This window comes from Octopus bimaculoides, chromosome 27 (genome assembly GCF_046866305.1).
Source record: "Octopus bimaculoides isolate indiv1 chromosome 27, ASM4686630v1, whole genome shotgun sequence".
Taxonomy (NCBI): Eukaryota; Metazoa; Mollusca; class Cephalopoda; order Octopoda; family Octopodidae; genus Octopus; species Octopus bimaculoides.
In genome coordinates this window covers 16,852,091-16,864,590 of record NC_142954.1, presented here as the reverse complement: position 1 = coordinate 16,864,590, position 12,500 = coordinate 16,852,091, and the positions used below count along the sequence as shown (strand labels likewise).

Below are 12,500 nucleotides of genomic sequence, written 5' to 3'. Positions count from 1 at the left end.
CATCCATGTCATTCTTTAATCAATCTATCAATTCATCGATCTATCTATCTATCTATCTATCTATCTATCTATCTGTCTGTCTGTCTGTCTGTCTGTCTGTCTGTCTGTCTGTCTGTCTGTCTATCTCTCTGTCCCCGCTCTCTCTGTATATATAAATGTGTATATATATATATATATATATATATATATATACACATATGCAAACATACATATAAACACACACTTACGCACACACAAATAGACACACACAGACACACACACAAAGTGAGAGAGAGAGGGAGAGAGAGATACTGGGAGAAAAGAAATGAGATAAGAGATGATATAAAGCGAATAGCAAATGGCGCGGAGAGATAGTTATACATGTGCGCACGCGCGTGTTTTGTATGGGATACAGAGATGGTGAGGTGGGTGTGGTAGGGAAATCTCTGTTAAAATTCGGTCAGAAGATGGAATATGTTCGTCGTTGTTGTTGTTGTTGTTGTTGTTGAGAGTATCACTTCATAGTGTTGATGCAGTAGGAGTATGTAGTTGGTACTCAGGAGTATTATCTAATAGCGTTGGGGGTAGGGGGTGCAGGCAGCGATGGTGAGGTGGTGGGGATGTTGGAGGTGGTCGAGGGGTGGGAGGGAGAGCGTTGCCGTCATGTTTTCGGGAGAACAGACAGGATATAAATAATCCGGCAACAGGCGTGTTGTTTCAGCGATATATAATATTGCAGGCGTGTGTGTGAGAGACATACATACGTACACACACACACACACGCACGTACGTACACACACACACACACACACACACACACACGCGCACGCATATACATGCACAAAAATGCATACATACATACACACAAATACATATGTACATGCATACATGCATACATACACACACACATATACATATGTACTTACACACACACACACACATATATTTATATACATATAAATGCATGTATCTATTTATTTATGTGTGTGTGAGTGTGTACATGTAGGTTTATGTATTTATGTATGCATGATTGTATGGTGTGTATGTGTGTGTGTATACACCTATGAATGAATATATATGTGTGTCTGTGTGTGTCTAGGTGTGTGTGTGTCTAGGTGTGTGTGTGTCTAGGTGTGTGTGTGTCTAGGTGTGTGTGTGTCTAGGTGTGTGTGTGTAAGTGTATATATTTACATGTATGTATGTATGTGTGTGTGTAAGCTTGTGCGTTGTAGTTTTTACGTTCTTCATACACAAAGGAATATACACACACACACGCATAAACACACACGCACACGCATAAACACACACACACACGCATAATCACACACACACACGCACAAATACATACGTAAACAAATATCAAAATTATCAGATTTTTGTTTCTTAGTTCGTGTTTAGTTATGTGAAGTCTGTCGTCTGCCTGTGTAGTCAGCCATGTGTGACTGTGCGCGCGTGTGTGAGTATGTGCGTGTATGTGCGTGTGCGTGTGTGCGTGTGTGTGTGTGTGTGTGTGTGTGTGTGTGTGTGTGTGTGTGTGTGTGTGTGTGTGTGTGTAAAATGAGCTAATAAGTCAAATACAAATAGGAATTTTGGGTGAAAGAGGAAAAAGCAATGAGAAAGCCATGCTGACAAAATGAAAGATAGACAGAGAGAAATTGTATAGATTTGTTGTGTATGTGTGTGTGTGTGTGTGTGTGTGTGTGTGTGTGTGTGTGTGTGTGTGTGTATGTTGAACATATGTATATGTGGTCACACATGGGTAAATATACAGTAATGCCTCGACACACCAGTTAATCCGTTCCCGGAGAACGCTCGTAAAGCGAAAACTCGTAAAAACTCGTAAAGCAGGTAGTTGTAAAGTGAGGTATTACTGTATATTGAACGAATAAGATGGCGGAAATGCTTAGAGAGCTTTATCGTGGAATAATACAAAGCACACGGAATACAACACCATATGATTTCCATAAGAAAAATATAGTGAAAACAGAGAGAGCAAAACGTTTGGGATCACTCAAACAAGACATTTAATCTAGATAATATAAACAGGCACACGCCGGGTGGAAAGACTTCCGCCTGTCCCTCCCATTTTCTCCCAAATTTGTTTATTTTTGTAATTTTTTTTGCCAAAAATCCCCGTTTTCGGATATGGAGGTTCCCGAAAATTGCCAAAAATCAGCATTGTGAAATTTCCCCCCACCTTCCCCCAATTACTTCAATTTTGACTTTTTACCCCAACACTAACCCTAAAACCTTAACCCTAACTATAACCCTAAAACCGTAACCGTAGGTACAGAAATGTTTTGAAATTTTTATCCGAATCGTGATGTCCATATTTTTCCGCATATTTAGAAAAAAAAAAAATTCTGAAAAAAGTTTTAAATGAAGGAAATGGGGGGGGGGGGGGGCGTAATTTAGAAATTTGATTTTTACCAATTTTTATTACAGATTCGTATTCCCCGTAGCCGAAAAGTGGGGTTTGTGTCGGAAAAAAAAATTTTTTTTAAAGGGTGTTTTTTTTGGGTGGGGTGGGGGTGGGGGTGGGGGACAGAAGTCTTGCTTGCCAGGCAAAATGCTTAGTGGTATTTTGTCTGCCATTACGTTCTGAGTTCAAATTCAGCCGAGGTCGACTTCGCCTTTCATCCTTTCGGTGTCGATAAATTAAGTACCAGTTGCGTACTGGAGTCGATCTAATTGACTGACCCCCACCTCCCCAAAAATTTTGTGCCTAGAGTAGAAAAGAATATATATATAGGCGCAGGTGTGGCTGTGTGGTAACAAGCTTGCTTCCCAATCACATGATACCGGGTTCAGTCTCACTGTGCAGCGTCTTGGTCGTGTCTTACTTTAGCCTCAGGCTGATTAAAGCCTTGTGAGTGGATTTGGTAGACGGAAACTGAAAGAAGCCTGTCATATATATGTATGTATGTTTGTGTCTGTGTTTGTTTCCCCCCATCACCGTTTGGCAACCGATGTTGGTATGTTTACGTCCCTGTAACTTAGAAGTGACTGATAGAATAAGTACTAATCTTAAAAAAAGAGCTAGGGTCGGTTTGTTCAACTAAAACCCTTCAAAGTAGTGCTCCAGTATGGCTGCAGTCAAATGACTGAAACAAGCAAAAGAATTTAAAAAAATACATGTTTATATTCTCTGTCTAAATTAAATGTCTTCTTCAAGTGATGCCGAACGTTTTACTTTGTCATTTTTACTATAGTCTATATCTATCCGCTTATAGCCACTTCTGATAAGCAGTCTTGACACCATGCTTTCAGTTGCAGTACAAACTGGAGTTTTAGTGGTGAACCTAACCGAGCACTCATAGTATATACCTATTACATTACGTGAGTTGATGAAAACTGCTTGCATATTCTGTAAGAAAAAAAATCCAATCTTCCAAATCTGATATTATAGCAGTTTAATTTGATTTATTTCAATTCAATTTTTCTAATCATTTCTTCCTGCATGAAAAGATCATCTTAAACGACTGAAACTGGTAGATACTTCCTTTTTATTTTGTTTTTTCCATGGCAAAGTTCTCTGAGCATTTTTGTTTTATTTTTTTCATTGTATATAAATCTGCCTGTCTGTATATATATATATATATATATATATATATATATATATATATATATATATATATATATATATATATATATCTGTGTGTGTGTCTGTGTGTGTGTGTGTGTGTGTGTGTGTGTGTGTGTGTGTGTGTGTATGTATGTATGTATGTATGTGTGTATATATATATATATATATATATATATATATATATATATATATATATATATATATATATTTATACATACATATATATATAGACATACATATGTACGCATGCATGTATGTCTATATAATATATATTAAACAAATTTTAATACTGCTTGACAACTGATGTTGTTGTGTTTACGTCCCCAAGACTTAGTGATTCGGCACAAGAGACCGATGAAATAAGTACTAGGCTTCTTAGATTTCTTCGAGTAAATATCCTTTTAGGCAGACTGTATGACGCATGTGTATGAACAGCCATGCTTCATGGCAGTGAAACATGGGCCGTGACTGCTGAGGACATGCGTAGGCTCGCAAGGAATCAAGCCAGTATGCTCCGATGGATGTGTAATGTCAGTGTGCATTCTAGACAGAGTGTTAATACCTTGAGAGAAAAGTTGAACTTACGAAGCATCAGTTGTGGTGTGCAAGAATGACGATTGCGCTGATATGGTCATGTAGCGAGAATGGATGAGGATAGCTGTGTGAAAAAGTGCCACACTCTAGCAGTGGAGGGAATCTGTGGAAGAGGTAGGCACAGGAAGACCTGGGATGAGGTGGTGAGGCACGACCTTCGAACATTGGGCCTCACCGAGGCGATGACTTCTGACCGAGACCTTTGGAAATATGCTGTGCGTGAGAAGACCCGGCAAGCCAAGTGAGACCTAAATCTATGGCCTCAGGCAGCCCACTTATACGTACCTTCCTTCATTGGACACTAAACTCCACTTGCGAAGACCTGTTGAGGCAAGTGAAAGCGAAACCGTCAATGGTACCTGTGCCCAGCATCGCCTTCCTGGCACTTGTGCCAGATGGCACGTGTAAAGACATTCGAGCGAGATCGTTGCCAGTGCCGCCAAACTGGCTCCTGTGCAGGTGGCACGTAATATACACCATGTTGAGCGTGGCCGCTGTCAGTTCCTCCTGACTGGCCCTCGTGCAGGTGGCACGTAAAAACACCCACTACACTCTCGGAGTGGTTGGCGTTAGGAAGGGCATCCAGCTGTAGAAACTCTGCCAAATCAGATTGGAGCCTGGTGTAGCCATCTGGTTTCACCAGTCCTCAGTCAAATAGTCCAACCCATGGTAGCATGGAAAGCGGACGTTAAACGACGATGATGATGATGAGTGCTGCTCCAGCATAGCTGCAGTCAAAAATGACTGAAACAAGTACAAGAATAAAAGAATATGGAAAACAAAAAAAAAAAAACATAAAAGACGTGGAAATTCTTCATCACGTATCAATACAAAATCATGACAATTTCTACTGCCTCATCAATATATGTGTGTGTGTGTGTGTGTGCGTGTCAAGTAAATGGCACCTGTACTGGTGACATGTAAAAGCACCGATTGCACTCTCAGAGTAGTTGGTGTTAGGAAGGGCATCCAGCCATAGAAAACCATGCCAAATCAGACTGGAGTCTGGTGCAGCCTTCCAGCTTCCCAGCCCTGGTCAAACCATCCAATCCATGTCAGCGTGGACAATGGACTTTAAATGATGATGATGATGATATATATATATATAGATAGATAGATAGATAGATAGATAGATAGATAAAACTTACTTGGAAAATCCCAAATTTTATTTAATTTGCTTTGCGGGAAGGACTGTTTCAATAAAGTCACGTATTGTCCTTACCTTTGAAATGCAGAGTAGATGAAACAGGGGACAGCTGATGAAGGGAATGTTCTTCATGTTGCATGTCTTGTTTCTCTGTTTGTTTTTTCGTTGTTTCGAAAAAAGTTTGTTTTCTATGTTTTTGTTTTTATTTTTTCGTTTCTCATTGTGTCCACGTTTTTTTGGTGTCCTGTACCTATATGTGCATGTATATATACATACATATGTAGTTATGTACATATATGTATGTATATATGCATATATTTATATATATCATATATATATATATATATATATATATATATATATATATATATATATATATAGATAGATAGATAGATAGATATCACCTCATCCATATACATATATATATATATTGTCATTGCTTCAAATGGGTGATAGCTGTGCAGTGTGCACCTGAGGAGAAGGTAGACTTTATCATTGATTATGTAATTCATAATATAGAGTTTATTCTTTTATTTGTTTCAGTCATTTGACTGCGGCCATGCTGGAGCACCGCCTTTAGTTGAACAAATCCACCTCAGGACTTATTCTTTGTAAGCCAACTACTTATTCTATCCATCACTTTTGCTGAACCGGTAAGTTACGGGGGCGTAAACACACAAACATCGGTTGTCAAGCAACAGTGGTGGGGGCATAAGACAAACACACATAATACATACACACACACACACATATATATATATATATATATATATATATATATATATACATGATGGACTTCTTTCAGTTTCCATCCACTAAATCTAATCATAAGGCTTTGGTCAGCCCGAGGCTATAGTAGAAGACATTTTGCCCAAGGTATCACACAGTGGGACTGAACCCAAGACCATGTGGTTGGGAAGCAAGCTTCTCACCATACACCCACTCATTCAGTCTTGAAACATGTGTAGTGCATAACTGCTTTTTGCATTACTTTCATACACACACATACTTAGAGAGAAAGAGAGAGAGAGAGAGAGAGAGAGAGAGATGCTGATTGGTAGATACACACACAGTGAATAGAATGGATTATTCAGGCTCTCTCCCCCTCTCTACATATAAAGAGGTAGACAAAGAAAATAAAGATAGAGGTGTAAGTTTATGTTTATTAATCCATGAAAGAGGGTTTGAAAGAGTTTTTCAAAGTTGAAATGTTTTTCTTAGAAAAAACAAACAAACAAAAAAAAACAACAAAATATTTCAAAGTTAAAAAAATAACAAAAACAACAAGAAAAAACAATCAAGGTGGTAAATGGAATAACAAGAGTGACTTTATATATATATACATACATATATATCTATATCTATATCTATATATATATATATATATGTGTAGATACTTATATATTCATATATATATATATATATATATATATATATATATATATATATATATATATATATATATGTAGATACTTATATATTCATATATATATATATATATATATATATATATATACATACGCACATACATACATACATTCATATATACATATATATAAATACATACATACACATTTGTATATATATATATACGTGTGTGTATGTATATATGTATATATATAAATGTATGTATATATTTACATGTATATATATATATGTGTGTGTGTGCATATATATATATATATATATATATATATATATATATATATATAGGTATATTTAGGTTAACAGGCAGTTTACTGCCGTATAAAAGTGAAAGTAAGATACCCTTAAAAATTATGAAAGTGTGAAACTGAAAGTGATGACAGTAACATGCCATTATTTTATGTAAACTGTGTGTGTGACCAATGAAAAGAATCTACGTATATTTAATACTAACTTAAAAGCTGCACTCCATGCAGACTTTTAAGCTAGCTCCTGTAGAGCGCTAATTGGGGTCCCAGACCCAAACTAAAGGGAGCTAAATAGCATGTGTATAACGACTATATGCCCTGGTGGTGTTTGATCAGAGGTTAAGATGGATGAGAATTTGTTCTGTAATGAAATCATTCTATTGTTCCAATCCCAAGTTGAATTCCAGCTGTTGGCTTGGTGAAAAATTCACCTTGATGTAAAATTAACGATGTGAATGTCGTTTAGCTCTCCCTTCATATCTGATGATATCTGACAAACGCCAACCGAGATGGCATGAATCAGCCAAACTTTACCAGTTACAAAAAACAATCCAAATGCTTTTAAATTAGATTCCAATGCTGTATGTTCAATAACCAAATGAAGGACATATTTTCACTTCCAAGATCATCCTGATTCTAAAAAGTAAAGCAAATATAGACTGAGATACAGAATTGTGCATTTATTATTATAGAAAATATGAAAGTCATACATATATTTTATATAAGATGAAAACAGTCACAGTTATGGGAAAATATAACAGCCAGTGATCCATGAACTTTGTTTCACTACACTCTGTTATGAAGATATTATCTAAATACATCCTTATTAGTCCCATATTATCACTTGAATTTCTTCTTGGCCAACATTCATTGCTCTTCTATAGCTTGTGTTTGGATACTGTCGCTGTTTAGATCAACAAATTTGAGTGAATGGCTGCTGACAACTTCATGAGTATAGAAGTTGCTGGGACTCGCACAGGGAAGCCATCACATCAGACATCAAACCTGTTCCTAGCCTTTGTCGTTTCTGGTATCCTAATTGACTTTCATTACTGTTAGGAGATTTAACTTTCACTTTTCTAAGATTGTAAACTGCATGTTAACCAATATATATATATGTGTATATGTGTGTGTGTGTGTATATATATATATATATATATATATATATATATACACACAAATATATATATCTATATATATACACACACACACACACATATATTACATATATGTGTATATATACATATATATATACAATATGTATATATACATACATATATACAATATGTATACTTGTATATTTATATATATATATATATGTATGTATATATATATATATAAATATATATAAATATATGTAAATATATATATATATATGTATATATAAATATATGTATGTATGTATGTATGTATGTATGTATGCATATATATATATATATAAATGTATATGTATGTATACGAGTGAGTGGACAAACGAAAGAAGGGCACTCAACCAATTTATTGGGAGTTACATGTATGGATCAAAACAGTTTGATTCAAATTTGTTGGTGCTCCGAGAGTTTCAAGCATGATGCTAATCTTCAGCCATTTTCAAATTCAAAATGGCTGAAGATTAGCATCATTCTTGAAACACTATAAGTGCCAACGAATTTGAATCAAGCTGTTTTGATTCATATATATATATATATATATATATATATATATATATATATATATATATATATATGTATTTATATATAAGCAAAAATACTAGTTCTAAAATCGCAGTACAGTCCACTTGAACGGACAACCATGTTAAAGTGGCTATGAATATTACTTATGAATATATATATATATATATGTCCAACCCATGCTAGCATGGAAAGCGGACGTTAAACGATGATGATGATATATATATATATATATATATATATATATATATACATACATATGTACATATGCATATACATGTGCACACACACACACACACCTTTACGAGATCTGTTTAACTGCGTATATATATACATACATACATACACACACACACACACACACACACACACATATATAAAGCATGGTTGTCTCTCGTTGACTTTATTGTAGTACGAGACAAGACATCATGGTTTTTATTTAAAATATTTTCTTTGTTGTTATGCGATGAATAAATATACAGAAAAGTTTAATAAAGTTTCACAAATCTGAATCTGGATGAGTCCGTTTGCTGCGAGGTGATGTGACTCCTGGTGAGAATACTAAAGGGGCAAGCTGAACAAAGGGGCTTGCTTGAATTTTCAGGATTCTCTTTTCTTCATGGAGTTGTCTGGTTAGGAAGTTCACTTCACAACATAGCTACTAATTCGATACTACAGCATGGCAGTCACATTGAACAAGTGGTTTTTACTCTACAACATCCTTGGTGAAATCCAGAGGTTTGTTGTTAATAGAATTGGGTAGACAAGACAATAACTGTTGTGGGAACCCGTCTGAAAGATTGTTTTTGTTCTTGGCTGATGTAGGAATCTTAATCCATCCCCTGGTTTAAGAATGATACCAGGCCCTTGGGTTTCCTGTTAGCAGAGTGCAACATTTTGTTATGATCATTCAGAACAGATTTTTGGTCTGAAGATAATCATCTCCCTTTGTTCCATCCACTCCTGGAGACCCTGGAAAAAAAGGTGAGGGAAGGGAATCACAGGTGATGCCCTTCCTCATTTGACTGTACCCCCCCCCTCCCCGTCCTTACAAACAAGGAAAAATAGAATTTACTCAGAATTACACACTTTGCTATGTAACTTTTACCGACACAGACCACCATTAATATTTATATATTTTAGTTTTATTAACATAAATGTCTGTTTGACCCATTTAAAATTCTTCTCCTCCTCCTCCTCATCTTTCTTCTCTTCCTTTGCCCTTTTTACATATTTTTTCATTCACAAATTTCTCTTCTACCCATTCTTTAATTATTTTGGTAAGTAATTAAATATAGCATCAGTTTATCCTTTGTTGAAATAATTAAGTTCTCCTGACCCACCTCACCCGCAAAAAAAAAAATTAAAAAAACAATGAACTACAAGATAAAATAAAATACAATAATGAAAATAATAAATATAAAATAACAAAATAATAAATGTAATATAAATAAAATTAATGTATAATATATTATAATATATTATAAATAAAATTAATGTATAATATATTATAATATATTATAATATATTATAAATAAAATTAATATATAATGTATTTCAAGATAGAATTTAAAAAGATAATAAAATGAATAAAATTACAGTGTAAATGAAAAACAGAATGAGGGAACAAGATTCCAAAGGAAAAAGTTCTGAAGAATTTGCTCTTCCAAGACATGATAACTACCATTCCTATATGGAGTGTCAAATACAGTGGAGGGTATGATTGGAATTGGTGGTTTACTTGGCTTCTTCCATTCTTTCTTTCTTTCTTTCTTTCTTTCTTTCTTTCTTCCTTCTTTTTTTTTTTTTTTGCTTTCAGGGTGATGGAGGGGGGAAAGCTTCAGTTTCAAATAAATGCATGAAATGCTGATACATGTATTGAGTACTTCTTTTTTTTTGTTTGCAGACACACACACACACACAAACACATACATGTATGTATATATTTCTTCTGTACATACGTATATGTATATATATGTGTGTGCATGTCTATATATGTGTATTTATAAATACATATATAAATAAATGCATACATACATACATACACACACACACACACACACACACATATATGAATGTGTGTGTGTGTGTATATATATATATATATATATATATATATATATATATATATATATATATATATATATATATATATATACATATATATACATATATACACACACACACACACACACACACACACACGCACACACATATATGAGGTGAAGTGCATATGTGTGTATGGTGCACATGTGTGTGCATTTCTGCATGTAAGTGTGTGCATGTACATGTGGCACAATAAGCCAATACATTTCTGCTTAGTTTAAGCAATTATTTCTGTTACCAGTCACCGTCATTTCCATTCTATTCTATATATCAATTCATTCACTGAGTTATTCATTCATATACTCATTCATTCACACATTCATTCGTTCCTTGCATTTTCCGCCATACTCAATATACTTTTCGAAACCCAGACATGACCAGCATCAATCTGGCAGCCATGTTTTTTTTTGTTTTTGTTTTAAAGAAATACAAGAAAGCTGTGAAGCGGTGACATGAAAATCCTGACCAGTTTTTCCTACATTTTGTTCCTGTTAATTCTTAATAATCATGGAGGAAACAGGGTTTTTTCATTGTGAAATACTGGTAAATTGGTGGTGATGTTTTTTGTATTTTAAAGCAAGTTTTCTTTATTAAAGAACAGATATTTTATCACACACATTCACTCGTATTTTCAGTCTGTCTGTTGATAATATGGCTCATATATTTCATTTTCTAATAACACTAAGCCATCATCACCAGATCTGGCGATTGAATGTCCTCTACAGTTTGTCTCTCCGACATTATTTTGTGTGCAGTTCCTTTCTATCACATGATATTTAGGATCTGTTACATCTGGTGACATGTCGTCTGATTTAATTTCACCTCTTGGATTGAGTGCTGGAATTGGGGGAGATTTGTGAGACGCAGATGACGAAGATGACGTTGACGACGATGAAGAATTGGTATTAGCATTAAGATTAGGATTAATATTACAAGATGAAGCACCAGGATTCGTTAGATTTTGAATACGTTCCAAACGACTGCGAGCTATTTTGTCTTCAGATTCAATTCCTGAATCTGTTTCTACGGAACTTGGTTCTGACACTCTAGGAGAATAATTCGAAGGATTCTTTTTGCAGACGTAATAATCAGGAATTTCTTCATAGATAGCTTTCTGATAGTCATTTTCACTACCAATCGAAGCACGGCTACTAGAACCCCGTGATCTGGTAGATGTCCATTCATCGTTGGATGATGACTTTTTCCCAGGCAGAGCAGGCAGAGAACGAACAATATGGTATCGAAATCTATCGGACAAGGGCTTGACGGTCCCTATTTGTCCTTCATCAACCTCAGTATAGGCTTCACAAGTGCCGACTGTGGCGTCAATCATTTTGGCTGCTTCTGGGAATGGAACTTCATCGGCAACATGACTGTAGCCCTCCTGTATAGCTGGGTGGTGTCTGTCTGAACATTGCAACGGCAGTATTCCATTAGCATGCCGGACGTTTTCTATGTTCCGAGAAACCAGGGTTTGTACAGCAGCATCCTTGGCTGCTACTGGATTGTTCTTTCTTCTTCTTCTCTTACTTCTCCTGCAAAAATTCAAAAATGAAAATCAGATAAACATATGAAAATGAAGTTAATTACTATATGTGTATGTGTGTGAAAAAGATTAAAAATTGAATTAAAGATTATTTATAACATAAAGCATCTTTAAAAATAAACAGCTGAAAATAGGAAGGAAAACATCAGGTTTGTGTTGATTCACTTTTTTAAAAATATCTTTAAAATTCTTTTATTCT

General features: G+C 35.1%; 1 protein-coding gene across 2 annotated transcripts in view; it reads right to left on the bottom strand.

Annotated features, from left to right (window-relative positions):
- Positions 1-10,802: 10,802 nt before the first annotated feature.
- The window catches only part of LOC106876113 (uncharacterized), a 187,355-nt gene continuing 185,657 nt past the window's right edge, over positions 10,803-12,500 (bottom strand). For both annotated transcript variants that reach the window (XM_089343366.1, XM_089343367.1), the window contains exon 7: positions 10,803-12,290. In XM_089343366.1, the coding sequence (XP_089199492.1) occupies positions 11,387-12,290 (904 nt within the window). In that variant the 3' untranslated portion in view covers positions 10,803-11,386. The remainder of the gene's footprint in view (positions 12,291-12,500) is intronic.